The sequence below is a fragment of the Dromiciops gliroides genome, chromosome 6, assembly GCF_019393635.1.
Source record: "Dromiciops gliroides isolate mDroGli1 chromosome 6, mDroGli1.pri, whole genome shotgun sequence".
Lineage (NCBI taxonomy): Eukaryota > Metazoa > Chordata > Mammalia > Microbiotheria > Microbiotheriidae > Dromiciops > Dromiciops gliroides.
This window is the reverse complement of record NC_057866.1, coordinates 106,709,078-106,734,227: the sequence shown is the minus strand read 5'-3', so window position 1 is coordinate 106,734,227 and position 25,150 is coordinate 106,709,078. Positions and strand designations below refer to the sequence as shown.

The following is a 25,150-nucleotide window of genomic DNA, read 5'->3' as shown; positions in this document are numbered from 1 at the left end:
GAGGGGAAGTTGTTCAAGGTCATAGTCAAGGACTAAGGCTTATTCGCATTTGTGGCTGTGTCTGGGATTTGCTTGTGAGAAAGGAATTATCTTTTTTTTTTTTAGTGAGGCAATTGGGGTTAAGTGACTTGCCCAAGGTCACACAGCTAGTAAGTGTTAAGTGTCTGAGGTTGGATTTGAACTCAGGTCCTCCTGACTCCAGGGCCAGTGCTCTATCCACTGTGCTACCTAGCTGCCCTGGGATTATCTTTTATAAACTTTGGTCTGACCTGTGTATTAGGTTAAATTATTCTGATTTTTGAAGCTAACTGGACCTGTTGGGTATTGCCTTCTTCCATTGGTAGGAGTGGTGGGTACTGGGAGGGGTTAGGGGCTACACAGAAATGTGGGCAGAGTACCCAAAGCCCTCTAAGCACTCAGAAAGTTTCCTGATTGGCTGAGAGTGAGCCCAGGATCAAAGAATGGACAAATAAAGACCATCCTACCTCCAGGTAGGAAAATACCAAGTTGGTTTGTGAGTATTCTATGTCCAAACCAGACTCTTTTCTGCTGGGGCAGAGACCCATAAGGACCTGGATATGTTGGCACAAGAGAGGGATATGACCCAACCGAAAATAGGAACAGGAAGGGGAGCAGAGAGCATATGTCTGAATTGGGAATCCATGTACGGTGGTGGAAGGTGGAGGAAGAAGAAAGAGGAAATTAAGGTTTGGGGGCAACAGATATTTGAACCCAGGGGAGTGAAACAACCTTAGGAAGATCGGGAGGCTCAGTGCAACACCTCCCCTAGAGTGTTACTAGTCAATGGAGATTTAGAAAATAATTAAAAGTGAAAGCCTCAGGGTCCCAAACAAAGAACCAGTTCTAAGAAGGAGCTAGGGACTTCAAAGGCAACTCAGATCCATGTGGCCCTTGGATCAGGGCTAGATTCTTTATGGAGTCAAGGACCTGAACTTGGTCACAAAGCAAGTTGGATTTGGAGTCTGATCATCAAGGTTCAAATATCGGCTCTAACATTACTTGCGTGACATTGGACAAGTAATTTAATCTCCATGGGCCTCAGTTTCCTGATCTGTAAAATTTAGGAGTTGGACTAAATGTGCTATAAGACTCCTTCCAGCTTGAGGATTATGATCCTAAGGAATCTCAGTTGGAAGGGACCTTGGAGGTCATCCAGCTCAACTTATATCAGAACAGTAATTCCCTTTAAAACATTAGTTAGTGACCAATTAGCAGCACAGATTGGAAGAGAGCTTTGAGGTCATCTAGCCTGAGTTGCTACTACTACACAAATATTAAGTAGCATCCAGGATTCAAACCCGGGACCTCTGACTCCAGGGCAGCTTGGTGGCTCAGTGGATAGAGCACCATGCTGGGAATCAGGAGGACTCATCTTCCTGCGTTCAAATCTGGCCTCAGACACCACTAGCTGTGCTACCCTGTGCAAATCACTTCACCCTGTTTGCCTCAGTTTCCTCATCTGTAAAATGAGCTTGTAGAAGGAAATGGCAAACCACTCCAGTATCTCTGCCAAGAAAACCCCAAATGGGATCAAGGAGAGTCGGACAAAACTGAAATGACTCAACAACAACAACAACGAGCTCTGATTCCAAGTATATTGCTCATTTGTCCTATAACAGGGTTCCTTTCCTTTTTTGTGTCATGGACCCCTGTGATAGTCTGGTGAAACCTAGGGATGCCTCCCTAGAAAAATGTATTCAAATTCATCAAATAAAGCACAAGGGGTTATAAAAGAAACCAATTATGTTGAAATACATTATCAAAATATGAAACAAAAAATAAGTTCATGGATCTCAGATCAAGAACTGTCCTACTGTTTGTCTGCTAGGGGAGGGCTCCAGTGATGGAGAACTCACACTGGAGGCGATCCATTTCACATTTAGATAGTTCATAGCCTCATAGGTGCTGAACTCAAAAGGATCTCAGAGTTCATCTAATCATTTTACAGGTAAGGAAATGGAAGCCCAGAGTGGTTAATTGGCTTTCCCACAGTCACACAGGGATTCAAAGTGGGATCCAAACTCAGGTCTCTTGACTCTGGAGATAATTTTTTTTCAGTATACCATTATTCCTAATTATTGGAAAATTTTTTCATTATTATTGAACTAAAATTTACTTTTCTATAACTTCAACTCATTGTTTTTAAGTTTTGTGGCCAAGCAGAAAAAGTCCAACGCCGTTTCCATGGGACAGACCTCTAATACAATGTCCTTGCATCCCAGTTAACCACATCTTGCTCCCTGCTGCTATTTAAATGGTCAGCAGCAGTCATTGTGAACCCCATGGATCTTGACCCAGTTCAATCACCCGGATCGGAGCCATTGCCCAGATGGTACATGACCTTCTCACCTCCCCTTTCCCCATGATGTGGCTCTCAATGGCTTCCCCAGAGGGAGGATGGGCACAGCTGTACCTGAATGCTCGGATGGTGATAAGCCCTTCCATTGTCTCTGAGAAGTGAGAGAGCAGGGGTAGCTGGGTGCTGTCATCCAACTGCTGCAGGTCCCTGTGGGAAAACAGGGGATAATGATGGCATGAACTCATACTCCTGTGGGTGCCCTACCTTACACTTGCCTGGGTGAGTAGGGGAAGAGAATAAGCATTTATATAGCATTTACCATGTGTCAGGTATTGTGCTAAGTACTTCACAAATGTTATCACATTTTATTCAACAATAGTCCTGGGAGGTAGGTACCATAATCCAGATTGTGGTTGAGGAAACTGAGGCAAACAGAGGTTAAGTGACTTGCCCAAGGTCACATAGGTAGTAAGTGTCTGAGACCAGGTTTGAACTCAGTCTTCCTGATTCTAGGCCCAGTGCCCTATTCACTGTGCCACCTAGTTGTCTTGGGTATACCCAAACACCCTGGGGTGGCAGATTTTTTTTTGGACCACAAATAATTTCATTTGTATGGGGAAATTCCTCCACAAATGCAGATCAGGCCCTCCCCTGAGTGGTCCAAGTGAGCTTTGAGTAAATATCATATGTGGCATTTAGAGTCATCATAAACTTCAAATGTAGAAATTATTGAATTTCTTCATGTGGGTATCCAGTTTATAGAGGAAGCAATCTAGATTATGCAAGCAAAAAGAGTACCACTTTTCTTTGAGATTGTGAATAGACTGCATGCCAGTATTTACTAATCACCAGGCTATAGCCGAGTTCCACTGGTCTGTAAAGATTTTGCAGATTGCCAAAGGTTCTCACTTCTTAAAACCCATCATTTTTAACAAACAGGGGCCTTCTCCCTGTATCCTGCTCTTCCTTCTCTTCTGTGTCTGGTCTCCCACCCCTAGGTCACTGGAGCTTCCTCTTGGCAATGTCCCCATGGCCAAATGCAGATGACTGCAGCTTGAGTTTGAACTTGAGTTACTAACACAATGACATTCAGAACCAAATTCCCATGAGGGGAAAAAAATCTTTCCAAGAAACAAGAGTCACCTGGATGCCACCCGGAAGTACTTCTGGATGAAGTAGCACACAATAGCCAGAGGCAGGAGGGCAATGAGGAACACAGGGGTGACGTAGGAGATGACGGCTAGCGCAGAGACACAGAGCATTGTGGATCGACTTAGGCACTCCAAGGTGGAAGGGATGTGCTAAAAGGAGAAGGGGAAGGAGAGGAAGAGGAAGGAGAATTGGGGCAAATGTCCAAATAGGAAGTGTTTATTAATTTCTCAGAATTCACTAACCTCCCATGACCTTCTCCTTCCTGGACACCCATGACATATCCCAGAGATGTAACTTAGGGACTGTTACTGGAACTTTGTCTTAGAGCATCTATATGGGGTGAGGTGTGGAGTACCTTATATGCCTCCATTGGACTGCACCACGTGGTACCCCCAATCCCTCACCTAGCTTTCCACTTCAAGGGTTTATCTACAAGAGAACCCTTCTATTAGGACCTTCCTTCCTGCCACTCTGCTGAAGGCAGTGGCAGAGTCTCTGGGCAAATGCCTACCTCCTCTCTCCAAGCAACTGCATCCTTGCTTGGTCAGATGGTCTGTTGCACCACTCACTGTACTTCTCTCCCCCCACACCCATCAGACTGTCCCCTATATTCCAACAACTACTGTCATTACTCTCCCCTCCCCCCCTTGAGGCTGCCATCTGTGACATTTCCTGTAGCAATACTCTGGGTCACTGCCACCATCCCTTTATTCTGAAAGCATTTCCAGATACAGCTTTGCCACCTTTTGTCTGCACCATGCACTCGGCACCTTTGCTGTCTTGTATTTCCGGCTAGTCATTTCACTGATGGGAGTGTAGTCTCTCTAACTAGACTATACGTTCCTTCTGGACAGGCATTGTATCTTATTAATCTTCTGCATCCTTCCCTGTGCACAATGTAAGTGTCTATAACAGGTGCTCAATAAATGTTGAATTGAGTTCTCCCTACAACAAAAGTTATTTTATATATATATATATATATATATATATATATATATATATATATATATTGTTTTGAACCTAGCCAAACTTCTTGTTCAATGGCTGTAAAAATGATTATTTTGGAAGTAGGGTGAGTAAGAGCGTCAGGTGAGACCTTGTCATGGCAGAACTGCTTACCTAGATGGTTTTCCTTTTGTGTGTGTGTGTGTGTGTGTGTGTGTGTGTGTGTGTATGCATTTCTGGGAAGGTCTGGTACACTGGCTGTGCTTGGAGTTGCCTGAAGTTTTAGGGACAGGCTACACTAAAGAGTTTGGTATTGATTATTGTCAAAATGTCATAAATAGCTGTGTCCTTCACATCACTTTCTTTCTGTCTCCTCTCAAGCACACCTGTATCAAATATTTTGGGACCTGGCACAGGGTTAGGCATCAGGGGGAGCCCATATTTGTTAATTTTCCAGTGGGGAATTTCTATCCCTTAACTCACAGGATGACTATGAACTAAGGGAGGATCCCAGTCCTTCTTTGCTATTTGAACACATGGAAAATAGACTCCAAATCTCATTACCTGGTCAATTGTGTTACAGTCAGATGAAAATCTGTTCAGGATGCTTCCAAGTGGAGTTGTCTCAAAAAACCTAAGAGACAGCAAGAGAAAAGGAAAGCCACTCATTCTAGCACCTGTTCATGATGTAAGTGTATTTATTTAGCAATTTATTTCAAGTGTGTATCTAGGCTCTGGTTCCCAGAAACTGCTTCTTCCTATTCCCCTTCCCTTTCCCCCGAGTAAAGTATAGCCCCTCCCAGTTCCCATCTGTTCTGGCTGCTATGGGAATACTCAGTGCAGGCAGTTATGTGGTATAGTGTATAGAAATTCAGCCTCAAAGCCAGAAGCCCTGGGTTCAAGTACTGCTGTGGACATATTCTGCCTATGTGACCCTGCTCAAGTCACTTAAGTGCTCTAGGCAATAAAAGTCACAGAAAGGTACCAGTCTGCACCAGTAGAGGGATTTCTTTCAGGTAGGAGTTCCTATACCATTGAAATCCTTATCCTTACAATCAGGCTTTGATGCATAGTATCAAAACAAATATCTGAGCAGCAACAAGTAAAAAAAATCATCCATACAATAGGAGTTGGGGTGAGGTAGAAGGTTTATAAAATATCAGGTAAGACTCCTTGACTGTTTTACTGACTGAAGAGTAGCCACATGGACATCAAATTGATTGTTAGTTGGGGCTGTTGTGGAAGGAAGTGACTGAATTTATGACCTTTGGTCTGAATGGAATGAAGAGATGAGGAGCAGTGGGGGATGATGGTACCTCACTGGGTAAGGGAGGAGAGAAATGCTCTCTAGGGGAGAGTGGGAAGGGGGAACCAAGTATCTCAGGGGACAGGGAATGGATGACCCCCCTGGGGAGGTGGAAAGGTACTTCACTGGGGAGAAGGAGAGGAAAAAGGATAGGGGGATTTCCCTGAGGAGAGGATGAGGGTATTTGATAGGGAGAGAAGTACACAAAGTAACATCTCAGGGGGATGGGGAGGAGACAAGGCGACATCTCTGTGGTGGGAAATGGGAAGGATGGGGAGGGAGATACCTCATGGGGGCCAGGACAATCTGGTTCAGCAGACTTCGATGCAGCCTCTTGGCCACTTTCAGGCCTGTCCACTCCACTGTGACTGATGTGATCAGGCACAGCACAATTCCCAGGCTGCAGAGAGCTGTGAATACCATGGCATAGACCCTGTGGTCGAAGGAGCAATCCTGTGATAGTCAAAAACATGAAAGGTTATCTCAGGGTCTTCCTACAAAGGAAGGTGCTGTTTCACACCCTCCTTTGCACAACATTTTGGTCACTTTTTTGTGGGCAATGGGGGTTAAGTGACTTGCCCAGGGTCACACAGCTAGTAAGTGTCAAGTGTCTGAATCCGGATTTGAACTCAGGTCCTCCTGAATCCAGGGCCAGTGCTTTATCCACTGCATCACCTAGATGCCCCTGTCACTTTTTTAATGAGCCAAATTCCAAATTGTTTTCCAGAACATTTGAACCCAGCTCCAGTAGCACTGTGTTAGCATGCCTAGCTTTCTACAGCCCTGCCCACATTTGTCATTTCTATTTTTGCCAGTTTGATGGCATCCCCCACCCTTGGGCACACTGGCCCTCCATTTCCTTGGGCCTGCTTGAAGTTACCTCACTGAGGGAGCAGTTCCTTGTGGCCGGGCCCAGGGCCAGGGCACTATCCGTCCAGTTGGCCAGGCAGTAGTCTATGGCGACCAGAACAATATGCTTGAGCAACTGTGAGAAGAACAGCAGGGGCAGAAGCAGTACGCCAGCCGTGGACAGGTATTTGGCACAGGCTTGCCACGGGATCTTGGCTCGCTGGTGCAGCAGAGATGACAGGTTGTCTTCTTCTTCACTCTCTGCCATCTCCTCTGTGGGTGGTAGGGGTGATCTTACCATCACCTCATATTTGTATGACTCTATACCTTGCAAAGGGTTTTCTACCTTTTATCTCATTTGAGCCAATCTAATCTTCACAAAACTGCTCTGGGAGGTGGTTTGGTCAGGGAATTTCACCCCTATTTTATAGATGGAGAAAGAAACTAACAAAAAAGGTTTAGTGACTAAGCTTAAGGTCACACAGCAAATTGGTGGTGGAACTGAGTCTGGGACCTAGCTTTCTGGACTCCTAAATCTAAATCCCCTTTACTCTTAAGTTACCAAGTATGCCTCAGCTCATGGACCATACCAGCCACCCCCTTAGGCCTAGGATGCTCTTGTAGATGTTCGCCAGGCCAAACAAGGAGATTGTGCCTCTCTCTCCACCTTCACCCTTCCAATTATAGTCACTTATTTGGGAATGAGAAAATCCCTGAAAATCAGGCGTCACTGAGCCTACTTCTTAGCTTGTGGGGTTAATCTATACTCAGATTCAGCAAAAGAGTCTTGGTATGCAAAAACACTGGGCCCATCCCAACAGACCTCCAAACTTCCAGGCCGTCTCTGTAGGACTTTAAGAACTCAGGCCTATGCCCCCTCAAAGTTCATAAGTCCTAGGACCGGTGCCTCTATTAGGGCCCTTAATTCTATGACTCATCCAAGTGCTCTCAATTCCCAGGTCCACTCTACTCCAGGGACATTAGTCTCTCAAACCTCCCTTTCACTGACAGAGACAAGGGCCATCACCACATCTCTAGCTCAGCTACTTATTTTTGCAGGGCAATGAGGCTTAAGTGACTTGCCCAGGGTCACACAGCTAGTAAGTGTCAAGTGTCTGAGGCCACATTTGAACTCAGGTCCTCCTGAATCCAGGGCCAGTGCTTTATCCACTGTGCCACCTAGCTGCCCCTCAGCTACTTTTTTTGAGGCATGGGATTGCCCCCTGAGAGCTGGGAACCAAGGCTACTTCACCTTCCTCCTCTTCCTCATCCAGCAGGAGCCCATCTCGGGAGGACATGGCCCTGGGCAGACCCTTCGGGACCTCCATGTTCTTTCTCTCAATGACCACAGTCTCCTGAAAGATAGTCAGGAATACAAAACCACTTATGACCAGCTGCTCTTCCCCAAGCCAGGAAGGAGTGGGATGGGGAAGCAAGAATGAGACAAATCCATGTTTCTGGATCATCTCCTCATTGGGGTCTTCCATTTTCTCAGTCTTAAGGGATTTCTGAACTTTTCCATGACACTTTGGCTATATATAGCCTTTGTACTTGACATATCCTAATTTCTTCTGTGGTTATTTGTAAACATGTCTTACCCCCATTCTAGACTCTAAGCTGCATGAGAGCAAGGACCAAGTCTTTTCTAAATGTTCTTTCTCTTCAGCCTTCAGTCTGGTGTTTTGTACATAGCATGTATGGAATAAGTTTTTTATTGTATTGGAATGAGTCAGGATTGAATGGAATTGTTGGAATAGGGTTCTAGCCTATATGGATCCATGGGAGAGATCTCAGAGCCAGAAGACCTAGGTTCAAATTTGGGCTTTTATATTTACTAACAGTGTGACCCAAGGCCAGTCATTTCTTTGTGAATCTCAGTCTCTTAATCTGTAAAGTGGATCATCCATGGAAGGGACTCTTCATTTTACAGATGAAGAAACCGAGGCCCAGAGAGGTCAGGTGACTTTTCAAAGGTCACATAGGTAATAAGCAGCAGGAGGATTTGAATTTGGGTCCTGTGATGCTTAATTCAGTGCTATTTTTGCTGCTCAAGACATTCTCCCCTTCTCTGACATCTTCTCATCTTTGACATCTGTACCATCTTGGTACAGGCTCTCGTCTCACACTTGGACTACTGCAATAGCCTGCTGTTGGGTCTCCCTGCCTCAGGTTTCTCACTATATAGTCCATCCTCCACTTAGATATTAAATTGATCTTCCTAAAGGACAGGTCTGAGCATATACTGAGTTATACTCCTATTCAGTAAGCTCCAATGGCTCCCCATAACCTTCAGAATCAAATATAAAACCCTCTGTTTGACACTTGATGCCTTTCATAACACACACCTTCCTACTTCTTCAGTCCTTCCCTCCTTTCTCCCTAGTATATAGTATGCAGATCAGGTACACTGGGCTCCTTGCTATTCCTCATACAAGACACTCCACTTCCTGACTCAGGTAACTGTCATGGGCTATGCCCCCATGCCTGGAATGTCCTTCCTCCTTGTGTCTACTTTGTGGCTTCTCAAGCTTCCTTTGGCTTCTAGCTTAAATCTCAGTTTCTACAAGAAGTCTTTCCTGATACCCATTTATTCTACAGCCTGTTATCCTGTATATAGTTTGATTATACATAGTTATTTGCATGTTGTTTCCCCTATTAGACTGTATTTCTTGAGAGCAGGGACTGGATTTTGTCCTTTTTTTCTTTTTTTTTTTTTTTTGCATTTTTGGAGCGTAGCACATTGTACTGCATATAGTAGTCCCTTAATACATGTTTGTTGACTGACTTGTTGACTACCTAACTCACTGGGATATTATAAGGGGAATTCTTTACAAAACTTAAAGTGCTATGTAAATATGAAGTATTATTATTACTCTGTAAAAGTATGTTCTATTGTAAAGGGGGTTGACAGGTATATGGAAAGGCATAGACAATAAAAATTTCCAAATGAAGGCTCATCTCTGGGTAAGGTCATAAGGGGAAGTGACTAATCAACCCCATTTATGCTATAATAATTACAATTATTTCTGGTTATTTCGATCTTTTAGGGAAAGGCTAGAAGCCAAGGGGCTGGGGCCATGTGGTGAAACTACTTCCTCTTTTTGTATGTGGCATAACAAAGAGATGAATGCATCAGACTGGTTGCTATGTCACTAGCTCCCTCTAGGAAACTGAAAATAAGTTGAATTTCTTTGGAACATGGGGATGACCCAGTATTATTAGAGCTCCCTGCCTTTCTTTCCCAGATTCAATTTGAAAGGGGTTGGTGGTGTAAAAATATGAAAAAAAGTTGTTCAAGGAGGAAGCTTCAACCATAGGAAATATTGTGCTAAATGATCAATAATGAGACAAATGCAACTCAAAATAACTCTGAAGTTTCACTTCATACTCAGCAAATTGGCAAAGATGTCAAAAGCTGGAAATAGTGTTGAAGGGACTGTGGAAAGCTAGGCACACAAATACACAAATATACTGTTGGTAGAGCAGTGAATTGGTCCAGCCATTATTGAAAACAATTTGGAATTTTGCTAAAAAAAGTGTTCAAAATACCCTTTAACCCAGATGTCCAGAATAAATTCCAAAGAGATGAAAAAAAGGCTTCCTATACACTGAAATATTCAAAGCAGGACTTTTTGTGGATGTGAAGAATTAGAAACAAAGTAGATGCCCATCACTTTTGGAATGACTAAACAAATTATGGTATGTGACTTAATGGTATATTACTGTGAAACACTGAAAATGAAGAATTCAGAGTAGCATGAAATACTTCAAAGAACTGATACAAAGTGAAGTAAGCAAAATCAGGAAAACAATATACATCATAACTGCTACAGTGTAAGTGGACAGAATAAAAAAATTGAAACTGAATAAAAACTTAATGCAATGTAACTATAATGACCAAGTAGATTGACCCCAGAGGGAAGTTTAAAGAAATACATCTCCTTCCTTTATTTGTAAGAGGTTGGGGACAGTGGGCATGGAATTCTGGTTGGCTTTGTTGAACTGCCTTCTCACCATCCTGCCCCCTTCTTTCTTTAAAAAGAGATAACTTGCTGGGTGAAGGAGAGGGATGGATATAATGTAAAATGAAGGTGATCTATCTATCTATCTATCTATCTATCTATCTATCTATCTATCTATCTATCTATCTATCTATCTGTCTGTCTGTCTGTCTGTCTGTCTGTCTGTCTGTCTGTCTGTCTGTCTGTCTGTCTATCTATCTATCTATCTATCTATCTATCTATCTATCTATCAAGACAAAAGTATGTGTGGGGAAGGAAGCCAATGGTTATCTAGACAAAGAACATTAGGACCCTAAGGTTATTAAAAAATATATTGTCTTTCATTAGGTCAATGATTCAGGCACCTCAAAAATGCCAGATGAGCCTAATTAGAGCCCATCCAGTCTCATATTCTGTCTCTGCTGGGGCCTCTCTCTCTCTCTCTCTCTCTCTCTCTCTCTCTCTCTCTCTCTTTCTCTCGGCAATGAGGGTTAAGTGACTTGCCCAGGGTCACACAGCTAGTAAGTGTCAAGTGTCTGAGGCTGGATTTGAACTCAGGTCTTTCTGAATCCAGGGCTGGTGCTTTATCCACTGTGCCACCTAGCTGCCCCAAGGAGGTAGCCTCTTTATCCTGGCTCAGGCTTCTTGGGCACTGGTCCATTTTCCAGCTGGCTTATAGCTCATTGTTGTTAATCTAGAGAAGGGAACACTGATTTCACTTTCTGTGGGCCCCCTGGGTCAGGGAGGAGGGGAAATGGCTCTTATCAAAACAAAGCATACTAGGGGATGGTTGGGCATTATTCCCCTTACTAGGGGACAGAGGGAACTGAAAACCCCAGATGCCAAAGGTCCTTAGGGCTCAACCTTCTCCAGCTCTTGATCTTGTCGGTTCATGAGTGTCTTCCACTGCTCAAATAGCTGAGACTCAGACATCTGGATATCCTTGAGTGTTCCTTCTCGCTGGATGGTACCATCTTTCATAGCAATGATCTGGGGGGAAAAAAGGATACAACTTGTCTTCTTGGGGATGAAGAATAAATATAGGGGAAGGAGGGATGGATGGTGAAGGGAGTGGACCTTTCACTAGGAAGCTGTCCATAGAGGTCTCATAGAGCAGGGTTGGCACATTGTAGCTCCCAGAGTCCTGCTTTCTTGCTCCCCTTTGGGATTCTTCCTGTTTACAGCTCATGGGAACTGTATCATAGTCTAATCTCATAGATTAGGGTCCCCCATTCAGAGTTTATAGAAACTCAGGGCACTGCTCTGGACTTGATCCTTGTCTTATCTATCGGAAAAAAGTGGTTATTTAGGAAATGAGTGGTCAAAGTCAGATGAAGGGGAAACAGCCGATTTCCTTAAGAAAGCCACTTTTGCTACAAGGGATGCTTCTTGGGGCAGGAGAGGAGAGAAGGATATATTTGGAAATGAAAGTTTTATATAACAAAAAATCTCAATATAATTTTTTAAAAAAGGAAGGCAAGCTGTTTTTAAAAAGAATTTTCAAAAATGTCAGCCCTGTTCATTTATATACACTTAATGTACTTTAAAGGCTGGACTCATGTCCTCATTGTTGTAGGCACTTCCTTTTTCTTATACAGACTGAAACCCATTCATGTCTCATCTGGTATGATTCTTGCCCTGTCTACTTCCCATAAATCCTCCAAAGGGGAGATAAGCATCACCTTAGAGATCTTCATCCAGGTCTTTTAACATCCCATAGGTGCAGAAATCGAATGCTGTATTATCATAATAACTAAGAAGCATGGCCTTTGAGAAGAGCTAAGAAAATGTGGAGGTGGTGGACTATAGATATAGAATATTGCATATATTTTCAGTATCAGCAGATGCATTGATTGATTCTGTCAAAGTGCTTTTAAAAAATCTTTCTTTTACAGTTTTTATGAGGGGTGGTTCATTGGATAGGGGGAACTGGGAGATATATTTGGAAAAAAAAGTTCTATAAAGACAAATGATAGCAATAAATGTAAAAAGCCCTTTAAGTTCCTTGGGTACTAGTCTAGCTTTCAAGCTGCTTATCTTTTATCCTTTAACCTTGTTCAAAGGTTGGACCACTTCCTTTTCTGTTTTAATATTTCCTTAATGATGTACCTCACACTACTTCTTACCTACAGTAAATCATTGGTTACATAATTATTATGATAATGGATATACATACACAGTTTTAAAGTTTCCAAAGGCAGACAATAAGGTATTTAAATAACAAATAAAGAAACTGAGGCTCTGAAATATTAAATGGCAGAGTTAGTGTCAGAGGCAGGATTAGAACCCAGGTGGTCCTGACTCCAAGTCCAGACCTCAAAATATCATGGAACTTAATATGAATGCTTGTTGAATGACTGAGTACTATCAATGCCTCTTACTCTCACTATTGCCTTTGGGCTACTTGCAACTTGGCTTTTTATGATTAATATGAAGATATTCTTACCTAGTCATTAAACCAGGTCTGGTGGGATCTCTATTGGCACTTGGCACAAATTTGTCAGCTCATGTTTTTGTTGCTGTGTCTGCCTGAAAGCTGTAATAAACTCGTGTTTTTTTGAAAATAGTTTATAAAATGAAAGGAAGAGAAGTTTGGAAAAGGGAGCTGCAAACCAGGAGCCAAGAGACCTGGGTTCTGGTGTTGGTCTTGCCATTTCCTGTGTGACCTTGGGAACATCACTTAAAGACTCCAGGCTTTTGATTCCCCATCTGTTACAGGAGCAGGTCAGACGAGATGTGCTCTGAAGTTCCTTTCAGCTCTAAAGGTTGTGTGATTGTATGAATTCAATCATTCAGACTTCCAATTAATTGAACTGGGTGAGGGCTGACTATGACTGCCCAGAGGTTTGGCAGCTCTTCCTGGGTGTCAGATGGCCCTGGGCTCCCTCCTGCTGTGTGTTCTAGACAGTTAGAGGGCTGGGGTGAGAAAGTGTCAGGTTTCTGATGTGACTTTCAGCTTTGGTCCCATCTGTACCATTCTTGAGGATTTTCTTTGAGTTCGATCAGCCTTTTTTTTTTTTTTTTTTTTTTTTTAGCATATATGCCACTGGAAAAGGGTTGGCCGTGGAGCCAGGAGTGGGGGCAGGTCACTTCACTTTTTGTGCCTCAGCTTACTCCATTTCTAAGATGGGGATAACAACATGGAAAACTTTGTGAAGCTTAAAGTGTTATGGAAATATAAGTGGGTGTTGTTATTTGTATCTTCCATTAGAAGGAGAGATCATTCATGGGAAGTTGTTTCAGGAGAGGATCTGTGTGTTCCCCCTCAGAACAGACTTTCTCTGATGAAAGGGCCTCTGTTCCGTCACACTGACTCCAGTCTGGGAAAACTCCCATGTGTTTGGCTGTGAGAATGAATCTTAGTTGTTGTTGATTTCCTCCTTCCCTCTCCTCCTTCTTCTTTTCCCTAACCCCCTAAACTGATCATCCTTGGTATCTATCAGCCAGGCTCTCACCCAGTCTGCATGGGGCAGGTACTGCAGCTTGTGGGTCACTAGGACCACAGTCCTCTTGTCCTCCCGCAGTAACTCAAGAATCCCAGCCTGCATCAAGTGGTCACTCAGGTGGATGTCCAGGGCTGAGAATGGATCGTCCTGAGTAGAGGAAGGAGAGATTAGGGATAGGAACTTGTCAAGTGAGTATAAAATAGGAACAAAAGTAATAATTAGAATAATACCAGTTCTGGGCCTTGCTACTTTAGCCATAGGACCTTGGAAAAGTTGCTTCATCTTAAAGGGCCTCAGTTTTTTCATTTGTAAAATGGGTATGAAATTTATACTACCTGTCTCACAAAGTTGTTACAAGGACCAAACAAGATCCCCAGGAAAGGACCTTATAAACTGCTAATCACTATAGAAGTGTAGGGTAGCAGTCTAATTAACATCCTTTTCACATTTAAATGCCATCATGGGATAGCCACCTTTTCTTCTCCCATCATGTCTTTGGGGGGTGTCCAGGGTGGGAAGGGTAGGATTTAGCTGCTTGTTTGCTTAGGACTTGTTCTACCTGCTCCCATCCTATACTCTCTCCCTCCACTCCTCCCTCCCTTAGTCAAAGTCTTACACTTGGGAGTCAAGTCCCAAGTTAGGATCCTGGTCCTTTGATGTATTAGTTGTTTTACCATGTCCTAGTCATCACCTCTCTGAGCCTCATCTGTAAAATGGGACTATAATAACACCCCCACCACCCACCTATGACAGTAAACTGTATAGTAATGCAGGGCAGGGGCTGAGCACATACAATGTGGTGGGATGAAGTGTGGGTGGAGGGGGACTAGGGGAGACAGATAGACGAACTCACCAAGAACACGACGTTGGTATGCTGGTACAGTGCTCGGGCCACACTGATGCGCTGACGTTGACCTCCTGACAGGTTGATGCCCTGGTAGCAGTGGAGAGCAACTGGTCACTGTCATTGCCCCCTCCCTGGGTTATGTCACAGGGACTGGGGTCTGAGTGTGAAGGGAGCCATCTATGTCCAAGGCAGGGGAGGTTTTAAGTTGTTATCATTATTATCTAAAATTTTTTTTTCTTGCCTAACTTCATTTCTGATCTTGCCAGGCCCAAAGCCTCAGATGGATTTTGAAGCCTGCACATTTTACACTGTCTATACTCATTGTCTTCACTTCTCTAACTCATTTCTAAACCCTGTGTAATATGAGGAAACTTTTAATTCTATGGAGTTGGTCGGAATAAAGGAACTGAGATTGTTTTCTTTAAGAAGGGGTTGGAGGAAGGGCTGGTGTGGTCCTTGAGTCTGAACGGCGAATGGGGATGATACCATATCTATTCTCCACATGAAAGGTAGCATACATGGGAAAAGGTCAGGATACTTGGGTTCTAGTCCTGGCCCTCCTACTTCTACATGATCCTGAGCAAGTCAATTAATCTCTTTGAGCCTCAGTTTTCTCATCTGTAAAATGGGCTTGATGATATTTGTACCACCTCCTTCACAAAGGTGAAGACAGTGCTTTCAATTATTATCACAAGCATAACAATGGATTATGGAAGAAATGGACTTTGGTTCTAGCAGGAGAGATTAAGGTTAGACTCAAGAAAGAATTTTCAGACAATAAGGTAGGTCAAAGGAAATTCTCATATCTAAGATGGGTAAGATGACCACTTCTTTTGATATTCTCCAAGCCAACTGCTTCCTGACAAATTCACCTTAGAAATTCTCTGCATGGCCCAAGGATCCTGGTAGTGGTTTTTGATCATAAGACAGATACTACTTTAGTACTCAGTAACTGAATCTCTGAAGAGCATGGTTTGGGGAGGGGGTGGCATAAGTCAGAATTATGGGAAGGACCATTTTGAGAGTGAACTTTGAGAACCCCAATACCCTAGAAGATAGTTACGAACCCGCTCCCCAATCTGGGTCTGGTCTCCATGGGGCAGGATGTCGATATCAGGCTGGAGAGAACAGGCATCAATGACAGCCTTGTACCTGTGGGAAGACAGAGATGGACAAAGCATGGCTTGGCCCAAGAGTCTCTGCCGGGTTTTATAGAGGGTCATTACCTAGAAGAGGGATTTGGGGTTGGAGAGACTGTCATGGACACAGATGGCTTAATGAGCCTTCCCAGCTTGGAAGAACAAACAGCATCTGATTCAGGAAAGCACCCGGGGTCAGCACCTTACTCAGGCTCATAACTGTGCTAGTTAAATATTTAAGGAGTTAAATTGGTTGGGAAGATACACAGTGACCCAGCAACAATGGGTCCGTGTGATCTTTACATGTTAGTGAGGGGGGAAAAACCAACAAAACTCAGACAAAATTCCCTATCCCTCCGGTCTGGCTGGTGTGATAACTGGTAATGCTGACTATTAACTATTTACTTAGCTGCCTCACATCTGAAGTATCTTCTCCACTGAGCTGGAGGAGTTGCACAGACAGAGAGGACAGAAAGCAAGAGCCCAGGCCTCTCCCCTAGCTTGCTCTAGATACAGCATCAGATTGCATAGCTCTCCACTTATCCTGTCCCCTCCCTCCTCCTCTCATCCCCAGATAGAGGGCTCTGGATGGGTTGGACCCAGCTATCCAAAGTGAATTTGCATTTGAATCCACTTCCAAATAAATCATCCAGAAAATTCTGAAATCTCTACCCAGATCTAGAGTTAAGGAGTTTAATTGGACGGCAACATATGCTGTGACCCAGCAACGATGTTGAGAACAACCTTCTCTGAATGTAAGGACCATTGTCAGAGGATGCAATTAAAATAACCTGAATGGAGGGCACTAGGGCTGGGCCTTTGAGTAGTCCTGGGGAATGGGGATGGTGGTTTTGTAGGAGTAGAGAGTAAGGGGAGATAGGCCTGGCTACTGACCCATCTGACAATGATTCCACTAGCCCCTTCCCTCCCACCAGGAGAGAGAAGCTTTTACCGTTGTTTGTTGAAAGGACTTTCAAATGTAATGTTCTCCTCCACTGTGGCATTAAGCAACCATGGCTTTTGGGAGGCATAAGCCACTGGACCCCTTGTTCTGAAAAAAGAAAGCCAGAGAGGGGCTTCAGTGAGGGCCAATGAATGCCTCTAATGTGACTACCCCATACCAGTCTTACATAGGCTCCCCCAAGAATCATCTTTACCAACTTATTAAAGCCCAAGAAAATCTACCCTCAGAGGATCATCCTTTTGTGTTTTCCAGAATTTCTCTATCTATCTATCTATCTATCTATCTATCTATCTATCTATCTATCTATCTATCTATCTATCTATCTATCTATCTAACTCCTTTCTTCCTCCCTCCCTTCATCCCTCTTTCTCTCTTGCTTTTCTTTCTATTTCTTCCTTTCTTTTTCCCTCTTTCTTTCTCCCAGTGGCCTAGCAAAGTACCTGGCACATAGTAAATACTTGAAAAAAACTTTCTTGATTGATTGAAATACCCCCGAGAGGCTAACAAATACTTTCAACTTTTATTGGTCTGTTTCTACATTATAAAATAGTTGAAAATCAGCTGAGAATAAGATGCTGGGAAATGGGTCACAGAATAAATTAATGGGAAGATGGGAGGGGGAGTCTTAAAAATGAAGAACAGAAATATCCTTACCTACTTCAAAGTCATGTTGAAGGGAGCCCTGATGTAACTTGGCCCCTATTTCTCCCAGCCCAGGGAGATGGGCATGGGGGTGGGAGGAGGAAGGATTTTGCCAGCAGTTGTGGCCTGGATTTTAGATCTCTGATCTCTTTATAGCTAGGGTCATGAGGGATCCTAATACTTTGTAGTTCCAGGATGAGAACATAGCTGTGCCTTCAGATACCTCCTACCTGCATGGGAATAGACCACTGAGGCTAGATTGTTTGCAAGCCACCCTCCCTACAATGTGATTGGGGCCTCATTCTCTAGGTTTCTCTCACAAGTGGGATCACAAACTTCTCAGATACAAGGCTAAGTCCCAGATGGCTCCAGGGAATGTTTGTTTTCAATCAAAGCTCAGTAGAGCACTAAGAAGGACTAGAAACTTGGGAGCTTCCACTAATTACCTCCAGAACCCCAATTTGAACCAGGCACTAAATCTCATCTCCCTGCCACAGTTCCCAGAAACTGTAAGTATGTCAGGGATTTTTGCCTCCCAGTGTTCTGTAAGGACACCCCAGGGACCACCTGGGAAGGAAGGGAGGAGAATTCCAAGAGTAAAAGCCTTTGATGTTTGTTCCCATGAGATGTGAGAGCTAGCTAAGTACCTGACATCCGGGCCGGCATTTGTTTCCCTCTCTGGGCTGTGGCAAAGGGAAAGAGAGACATCATTATTTTTTTTAAAAGTGGTCAGGCTTCTCCAAGTATACTCAGCTCTCTCCAACTGAAAAACAACTCCATTCTGAGCCCAGCCTGGAAAGCCTGTACATGGGTACCAACTAATCCCATGGGAAAACCCACTCAGATACTTTGGGCTACATTTTCATCTTGTTCCCTTCTGCCCCTGGGGTTTGCTGATTTAGGGCCAAGGGAAAACATTCACCTGGTTTGGGGAAATATATGAGGAAAAGTGCTGGCAGGTTATAGGGGTGTGTGTGTGTGTGTGTGTGTGTGTGTGTGTGTGTGTGTGTGTGTGTGTGTGTGTGTGTGAGAAAGTGTGTGAGAGACAGAGAGTGAAGGAGAAACAGAGACAGAGAAAGTCAGACACTGAGAGATCAACAGAGAGACAGGAGAGACAGAGCGAAGGAAAGACAGATAAAGACAGACACACTCTGTGCATATGTATGAGACATATATATGCATATATACATATATGTATATATATATAGAGAGAGACAGACAGACAGAGACAGAGAGACACAGAGAGAAACGGAGAGAAAGACAGAGAGAGAAGATAGAAATTGTTCCAAATTGCACATGGCTTATCTAGCTATGTAACCAGAATGCCTCCTGGGTTCCCCTACTATGATATATGTTCTGCGTACCTGGAGTCCTCGCCCATCTCACTGTCTGGGAGGCTACAGTGCCGCAAACAGAAAGCAGAGACATTGATTACTTGCCGTGTACCAGCACTCAGTCCCTGGGATGAGCAGCCTTTTACTGACTCTTCCCAGTCCCTGGTATCTCCCTTCCAAGGGCTCTGAAAAGAGAGGGAGGGGAGGCAGGTACCTGCAATGGCCAGAAGTTGCTCTGTAAGAATGACGATGTTAAAAGGGCTCTTTGAAAGTTATTGTCAGTGGGAGTACTTGACTTGGTGCCATGATTGGGACAGGAAGCAATCTGGTGTGTGTGTGTGTGTGTGTGTGTGTGTGTGAGAGAGAGAGATCCAGCACAGAGTAGATATGCAAAGTGTCCCAAAAGTCTTAGTGCAGCTGTAAGCCCTAAGGGACCAAGTCCAACCATATTTATGAATAAAAAAAACTGAAGGGAGAGAATTTGCTCAAGGTCTTATAGCAAATCATTGGCCAAGCAGGAACAGAAACCATGTCTTTTCAGTTAAAAAAAACCACAACTCTTTTGGAAACGTGGTCTCCCTATGTCACTTAGACTGGAAGTTCAATGGCCACTCAAGGGCACAGTCCTACTATTTGATTGGCTTAGAAGCCTTAGCTTTTTCCAATTTCCCAACCTGGGAGGGTTCGTCCCTCCTTAGGAAACCTGGTGGCCCCCTGCTCCTGGGGGCTCAGACTTTTATTATCAGACTTAGCAGGGACACTGTACATGAACACCCAGATTCAAGAGATCCCCCAGTCTGGCCTCCCTCAGTCGTAAGGATTACAGGAGTGGACAACTATGGCCAGCTTCTCTCACTTCCAAGGCTCTTGACCACCAGTGCCAGCCTGCAGGGGACTGCATTTGCAATTCTTTCCAGGGTCTCTTCCAGCCCCAAACTTGTCCTGCCCATGTATGCTGTACACCTGAAGTGGTGAGGAAGGGGCCAGGACAAGACATTGCCAAACAGCAATTTGACTTTAGCAGAGTTGTAGCTAACAATGGCACTGAAGAGGGTAAGGTTATTGTTGGTGCTTTTTTTTTTTTGAGGGCAGAGTGAGGAGGACTTTGGAAAGGGAAATCAGACCTTCAGCACAAGGTGCCTGGAGAGAGAAACCCCAGAGTATGAACCCATTGTGGTGAGGAGATAGAGATCCTAGGACACTGGTCCTTGTGGGTAGAGACTGTGGGATACCCAAGGCCCCCTGCCAGAGGAGAGGGAAAAGGTTTAAAGCCAAGTCAGAGAGGAGCTCATTTGGGGAAGAAAAAAGTCATCATCTGGTAGCTTCTGAGTTTAGTTTTGCTAACTAGTTCTAATCTCAACTTCTGCCTGTAGGACTGAGACTTTCAGTGCCCTGGGGCAAAGGCTTGGTTGTCCCACCCTGGTTATGGCTCTGGGTTCTGCCAAATTTCCATCTACACAATACTAGTAACACACTTTTTGTTTAGAAAAACTGAATAGAAACGTACTAAGTAGATATAGAAAAACTAAAGAATTTCCATTTTGCATTCATACAAAGGCTACCCTTCTACTCCTCTGAAGTGGTTAATCTACATATAATTGTCCTAATGTCACTGACTCCTCAGCTAGTCCTCCAGAACCCTGCATAGTCTGATTCTCACCCACCTTTACAATCCATTTCCTGTTATCCCCCTCCTCACACTCTCTATTCCAATTAAACTGGCTTTTACTCACCTAGAACTTGCAGGAGTCCCAGAGTTCCTTCAAAGCACAGCTCAGTTGCTACCTCCTACATAAGCCCTTCCCTGACACTCCCCTTCTCCGTGTGGTTGGCACTCTCCCCTTGAAATTATTTGGTATTTCCTTAGTTCTCTTCCTAATAGAATGTAAGTTCCTTGAGGGCAGGGATCACTTTTATGAAGTGGAGGAAGAGGAATGAAATTGGAGGGCTCCAGTCACTGCTGGTCTCCTTGGAGAACCATTCTCTGCCCTTTGTATTTAGGCCTTCCTTCCTTCTGACCTAACCTAAACTTCCCTGTCACTGACCCTGTTTGACATAAACTGCAGAAATGAGAGATTAGAAATTTCAGTCCTGTAGAAATAACAGAGATAGCCCTATCCCAGAAGCCCTTTTGTTTTGACCATGTGCAAATAACTGCTCCCATTTACAGAGTTTAAAATGTTTTCCTTGCAAGAGTCCTGTGAGGTTGGTCCAATGGGTATTAATTATCCCCATTTTACAGAAGAGGAAACTGAAGTTTAGACTGTGGGTCATAGTCACAAAGTAAGTGGAAATTAAAAGTAAATTAGTAACTGGAATTATTAATCCTAAATCTAAGACTCTTTCCCTTAGGAAAGGTGCAGTTTTTCTTTTTCTCTTTCTTTCTTTTTCTTTTTTTCTTCCTTCCTTCCTTCCTTCTTTCTTTCTTTTTTGCTCTCTCAGTAATCTGGATTAAGGGATTTATCGAGGGATACACAGCTATTAAGTGTCTCAGGCTGGATTTGAACTCAGGTCCTCCTGACTCCAGGGCCAGTGCTCTATCTACTGTACCACCTAGCTGCTCCCCCCTCCCCCCATTTTTCTAAATGAAAATAGGTATTCACTTTCTGTGAAGGCCCCAGCTCAGAATGATCTCTGGTTCCTAAGTTCTGTTTTGACTTAATCAGCTGTGAGTTTATTTCTGGACTGAGTAATTAGCATTCCCTAATTGCATTCAAGGCTGCTGGACCCAGAGGCAGTAAAGAGCTGTGATATTTCAGCTCTAACACTTATGAGCTATTTGACCTCAGACAAGTCACTTAAGTTCTTGAAGCCTCAGTTTCCTTATCTGTAAAATGGAGACTCAATTTGATTTAATTCATCAAGGATTTATGAAGCAATTACTATGTGCAAGATAGTGCTGTTATTTGTCCTTCATTCTCAAAGTGGGCCATGACATTGGGAGGTGATGTCATGACTTGCACTGAATTGGATTTGAGGCCGGACTGTGCATGGTCACCAACCTCACTCTCTTCTCCAGAGCCATCTCAGAGGTCCAGTGGATTGGATATACAACAGGATGACCGGAGATGGCTCCAGATGTTTGAGGCAATAGAAGTTAAGTGACTTACCCAGGGTCACACAGCTTGTTAACTGTCAAGTGTTGGAGGCTGGATTTGAACTCCAGGGCCAGTGCTCTATTCACTGCACCACCTAGCTACCCTAGGTGCTAGGCATAGGAAGATCAAAACAAAACAGTCCCTGTTGTGGGGGGCTTGCATTTTCTTTTTGTTGTTTGTTGGCCCTCCTTCCTTTTTGAAGAGGACCAATGACATCATGGGTGACGTCTTCAATTGCCCCTGAATTGGAATTAAGTGAGGCAGAGTTGCTAAGTCTTCAGCCTCACTCTGTTAGGAAGAGAGCATACAAAAGTAAGGAAATAACAAATGATTTCAAGGGGAAAGTGCCAACGACTAGGGGTGGGGAGGGTGTCACGGAAGGATTTATGTAGGAGGCAGCCCCCTGAACTGTGCTTTGAAGGAACTCTGGGATTCTACAAGTTCTAGGTGGGTAGAAAGTCCATTTCTGCAGGCCAGTTTGACTGAAATAGAGAGTGTGGAGGGGGAGAACAGGAAATAGACTGTAAAGGTAGGTGAGAATCAGACTATGGAGGGCTCTAAAGGTCAGAGTGAGGAGTTTATCTTTTATCTTAGTGACATTAGGATAATTATATTTGTATTAATTACTTCAAAGAGGTGTTATGGGGAAATAGCTTCATAATCCTTAAAAGTGTTATGGAAATGGGAATCATTATTATTATGATTTCTTCAGGTAGGGATGTGAGGTATTATACTTATAGCACATGAAGGGAGAAGGGACCTTAGAGATCCTTCATTTTATAGAAGAGAAAACTGAGACCTGCAGAGGACAGGTTACTTGTCTAAAGGCACACAGGTAGCATTGGACAAGGCCAGAATTTGAATTCAGACCTTGTGACTCAAATCCTCCTTCTTATGGGTGACTGCAGGGATGGATGTACACAGGGCAGATGTTAAACATGAGTAGACTATGGAAATTGATAAATGCTGAACTGAAGGATGGAGATTAGTTCCCATTCACCAAGGAAGGCTCCATGGGTTTTTGATCTGAAAAGAGAAGGAATCAAACTTTCCATTGATTGCTGGGATTTAAAAAAAAATTAGTGTTAGGGATATTTGCTTGTCCCCTGACTGTTCTCTGGGGACCAGTGAATAAAAGGCTCAGCTAGACAGAGGACTAGGAGGTTCCCCTTCCTCAGGACAGAGTCTGGAGAGGAGGGTACTTCAAAATTCTTCTTATACTGACAACTCTTTCCAGCATGCCAGATAGAGCCCCAGAGTCCCCTTCTAGCCATTGACTATCTCCCTGTCCCAAGAGCCAGCAGAATCCTGTAGCAGAAGTAAGCAAGCTGGGCATGTTTTGGGGAGTGCCTCAGAAGGTAGGGTTTTAATTTCTTGCACAACTTTTCTGTATAATAATAATAATAATTGTAATAATAATAACTAGAACTTATATAGTGATTCATGGTTGCTTTACTTGTGCTATCTTATTTCTCACAACCCTGTGATGTAGGTGCCCTTATTATCCCCATTTTACAGATGAGGAAACTGAGGCTCAGAAAGGGTAAGTGATTGCCCCAGGGTCACCAAACTACTAAGTGTCTGGGGCAGGATTTTAACTCAGGCCATCCTGATTCTGAGTCCGACACTCTATTCATTCACTTAGCTGCCATACCAGGTTTGCCATTGCCCTCTTAAGTGACCGTATTCACTGGAGATCTATGCCAGCTCCTGAGTCTCATGAGGTCCTCCTTCCCCAGCTCCAAGAAGGAGCACTGAGTCAACCCAGTGGACAGCTTGGAAAAAGTTTCTATTTTTCTGACTACCAAGGGACTGGTTCTTCCTCAGATGGCAACAGCTGTTTCCAGATGCCCAGCATTAAAGGCTTATCCCACCGATATCCTCAACGGGCTAGAGCAATGAAATCAAATAGGGAAAAAAATGTCCTGTGCTCTGCTTGAAAAAAACAAATAACATCAACAAACAAACCATCTAACCCCTAGTTACATAAGGCTAGGATGGGAGAGGCATAGGTGGGCAATGGTTTCTATGAGAAAGACCTGGATGGGGTTCTATAAGGGTGACCTAGTAGCAAAGATAACCCTCAGCACACCAAGGAACTAAGGTAATCTTAAGCAGCACTGATGACCCAGTAGTAGTACTACTGCTTTCTGCTCTGGTCAGGTGACATCTGGGATACTACATTGAGTTTCCAGGGGTCAGTTTTTAAGGACATTGATAAGCTGAAATGCTTCCAGAAAAGGTGCAGGATGGTGAGAGGGCTGGAGACCATGCCATCTGGGTTGCCAGTTGAAGTAGATGGGAATATTTAGTCTGGAGATGATTTGGGGAGGATTATAATAGCAGACGGAAGGAAGGAAATAATCTATTTATTAAATACCAGCAATGTGTTAGGCACTGTGCTAAGTGCTTTACAAATATTATCACATTTGATCCTCACACTAACCCTGGAAGGTAGGGGCTCTTATGAGTTCTACTTTACAGTTGAGAAAACTGAGGCAGATAGCAATTAAGTGACTTGCTCAGGATCACATAGCTAGTAAGCAGCTGAGGCTGGATTTGAAATGAGATCTTCCTGAGTCCTGGTCCATCGATTTGTCCACTGCATTGCCTAGCTGCCTCTAGGCTTTGAAAGACTGCCAGGTGAGAGAGAAATTGGACTTTTTCTGCTTGGTCCAAGAGGGCAGAACTTGGAGCCATGGGTCAGTAGTGCATAGAGGCAGGTTGCAGTGGGAATGGAACAACTTCTTAAGGATGAGAGTTGGGCAAATTTAAATGTATTTCACAAGGGAGTGAGTTCCTCATCACTAAGAGGAGAGTGGAAGACTACTTATGGAAGACATGCAGGTATGGATTATTCTCCTAACTCAGATTCTATGTTTCTCATCACAGATGTTTGCAGACATGATGTATGGCTATTAAACAAATGGCTGATTCGCTTATGAAATGCAGAGCCAAGCTGCTGACTCAGCCTGCTGAGTGTTTCTGAGCAGGAACTGGGATGGTGTTTTGTCGATCTCACTCAGGAGGCATGTCTCCATACTGCCGGGCAGTGCAGTCTTGACTTCCTTCACCACCAGATTATATGCTCCCTGAGGGCCATCCTT

At 43.8% G+C, this 25,150-nt stretch overlaps 1 protein-coding gene across 10 annotated transcripts in view; it reads right to left on the bottom strand.

Moving 5' to 3' along the window:
- ABCC8 (ATP binding cassette subfamily C member 8) overlaps positions 1-25,150 on the bottom strand; it is a 124,279-nt gene that overhangs the window by 19,412 nt on the left and 79,717 nt on the right. For 6 of the 10 annotated variants that reach the window (XM_043969971.1, XM_043969972.1, XM_043969966.1 and 3 more), the window contains 13 exons: positions 18,976-19,008; positions 18,259-18,294; positions 16,958-17,056; positions 15,934-16,018; positions 14,873-14,953; positions 14,029-14,166; positions 11,438-11,563; positions 7,825-7,927; positions 6,604-6,845; positions 6,010-6,176; positions 4,982-5,051; positions 3,464-3,621; positions 2,435-2,517 (listed from right to left, as the gene is read on the bottom strand). In XM_043969971.1, coding sequence (XP_043825906.1) covers positions 2,435-2,517; positions 3,464-3,621; positions 4,982-5,051; positions 6,010-6,176; positions 6,604-6,845; positions 7,825-7,927; positions 11,438-11,563; positions 14,029-14,166; positions 14,873-14,953; positions 15,934-16,018; positions 16,958-17,056; positions 18,259-18,294; positions 18,976-19,008 — 1,421 coding nt within the window. Of the gene's footprint in view, positions 1-2,434; positions 2,528-3,463; positions 3,622-4,981; positions 5,052-6,009; positions 6,177-6,603; positions 6,846-7,824; positions 7,928-11,437; positions 11,564-14,028; positions 14,167-14,872; positions 14,954-15,933; positions 16,019-16,957; positions 17,057-18,258; positions 18,295-18,975; positions 19,009-25,150 lie in introns of all 10 variants that reach the window. The other 4 variants (XM_043969973.1, XM_043969974.1, XM_043969975.1 and 1 more) reach the window with 1 other exon arrangement.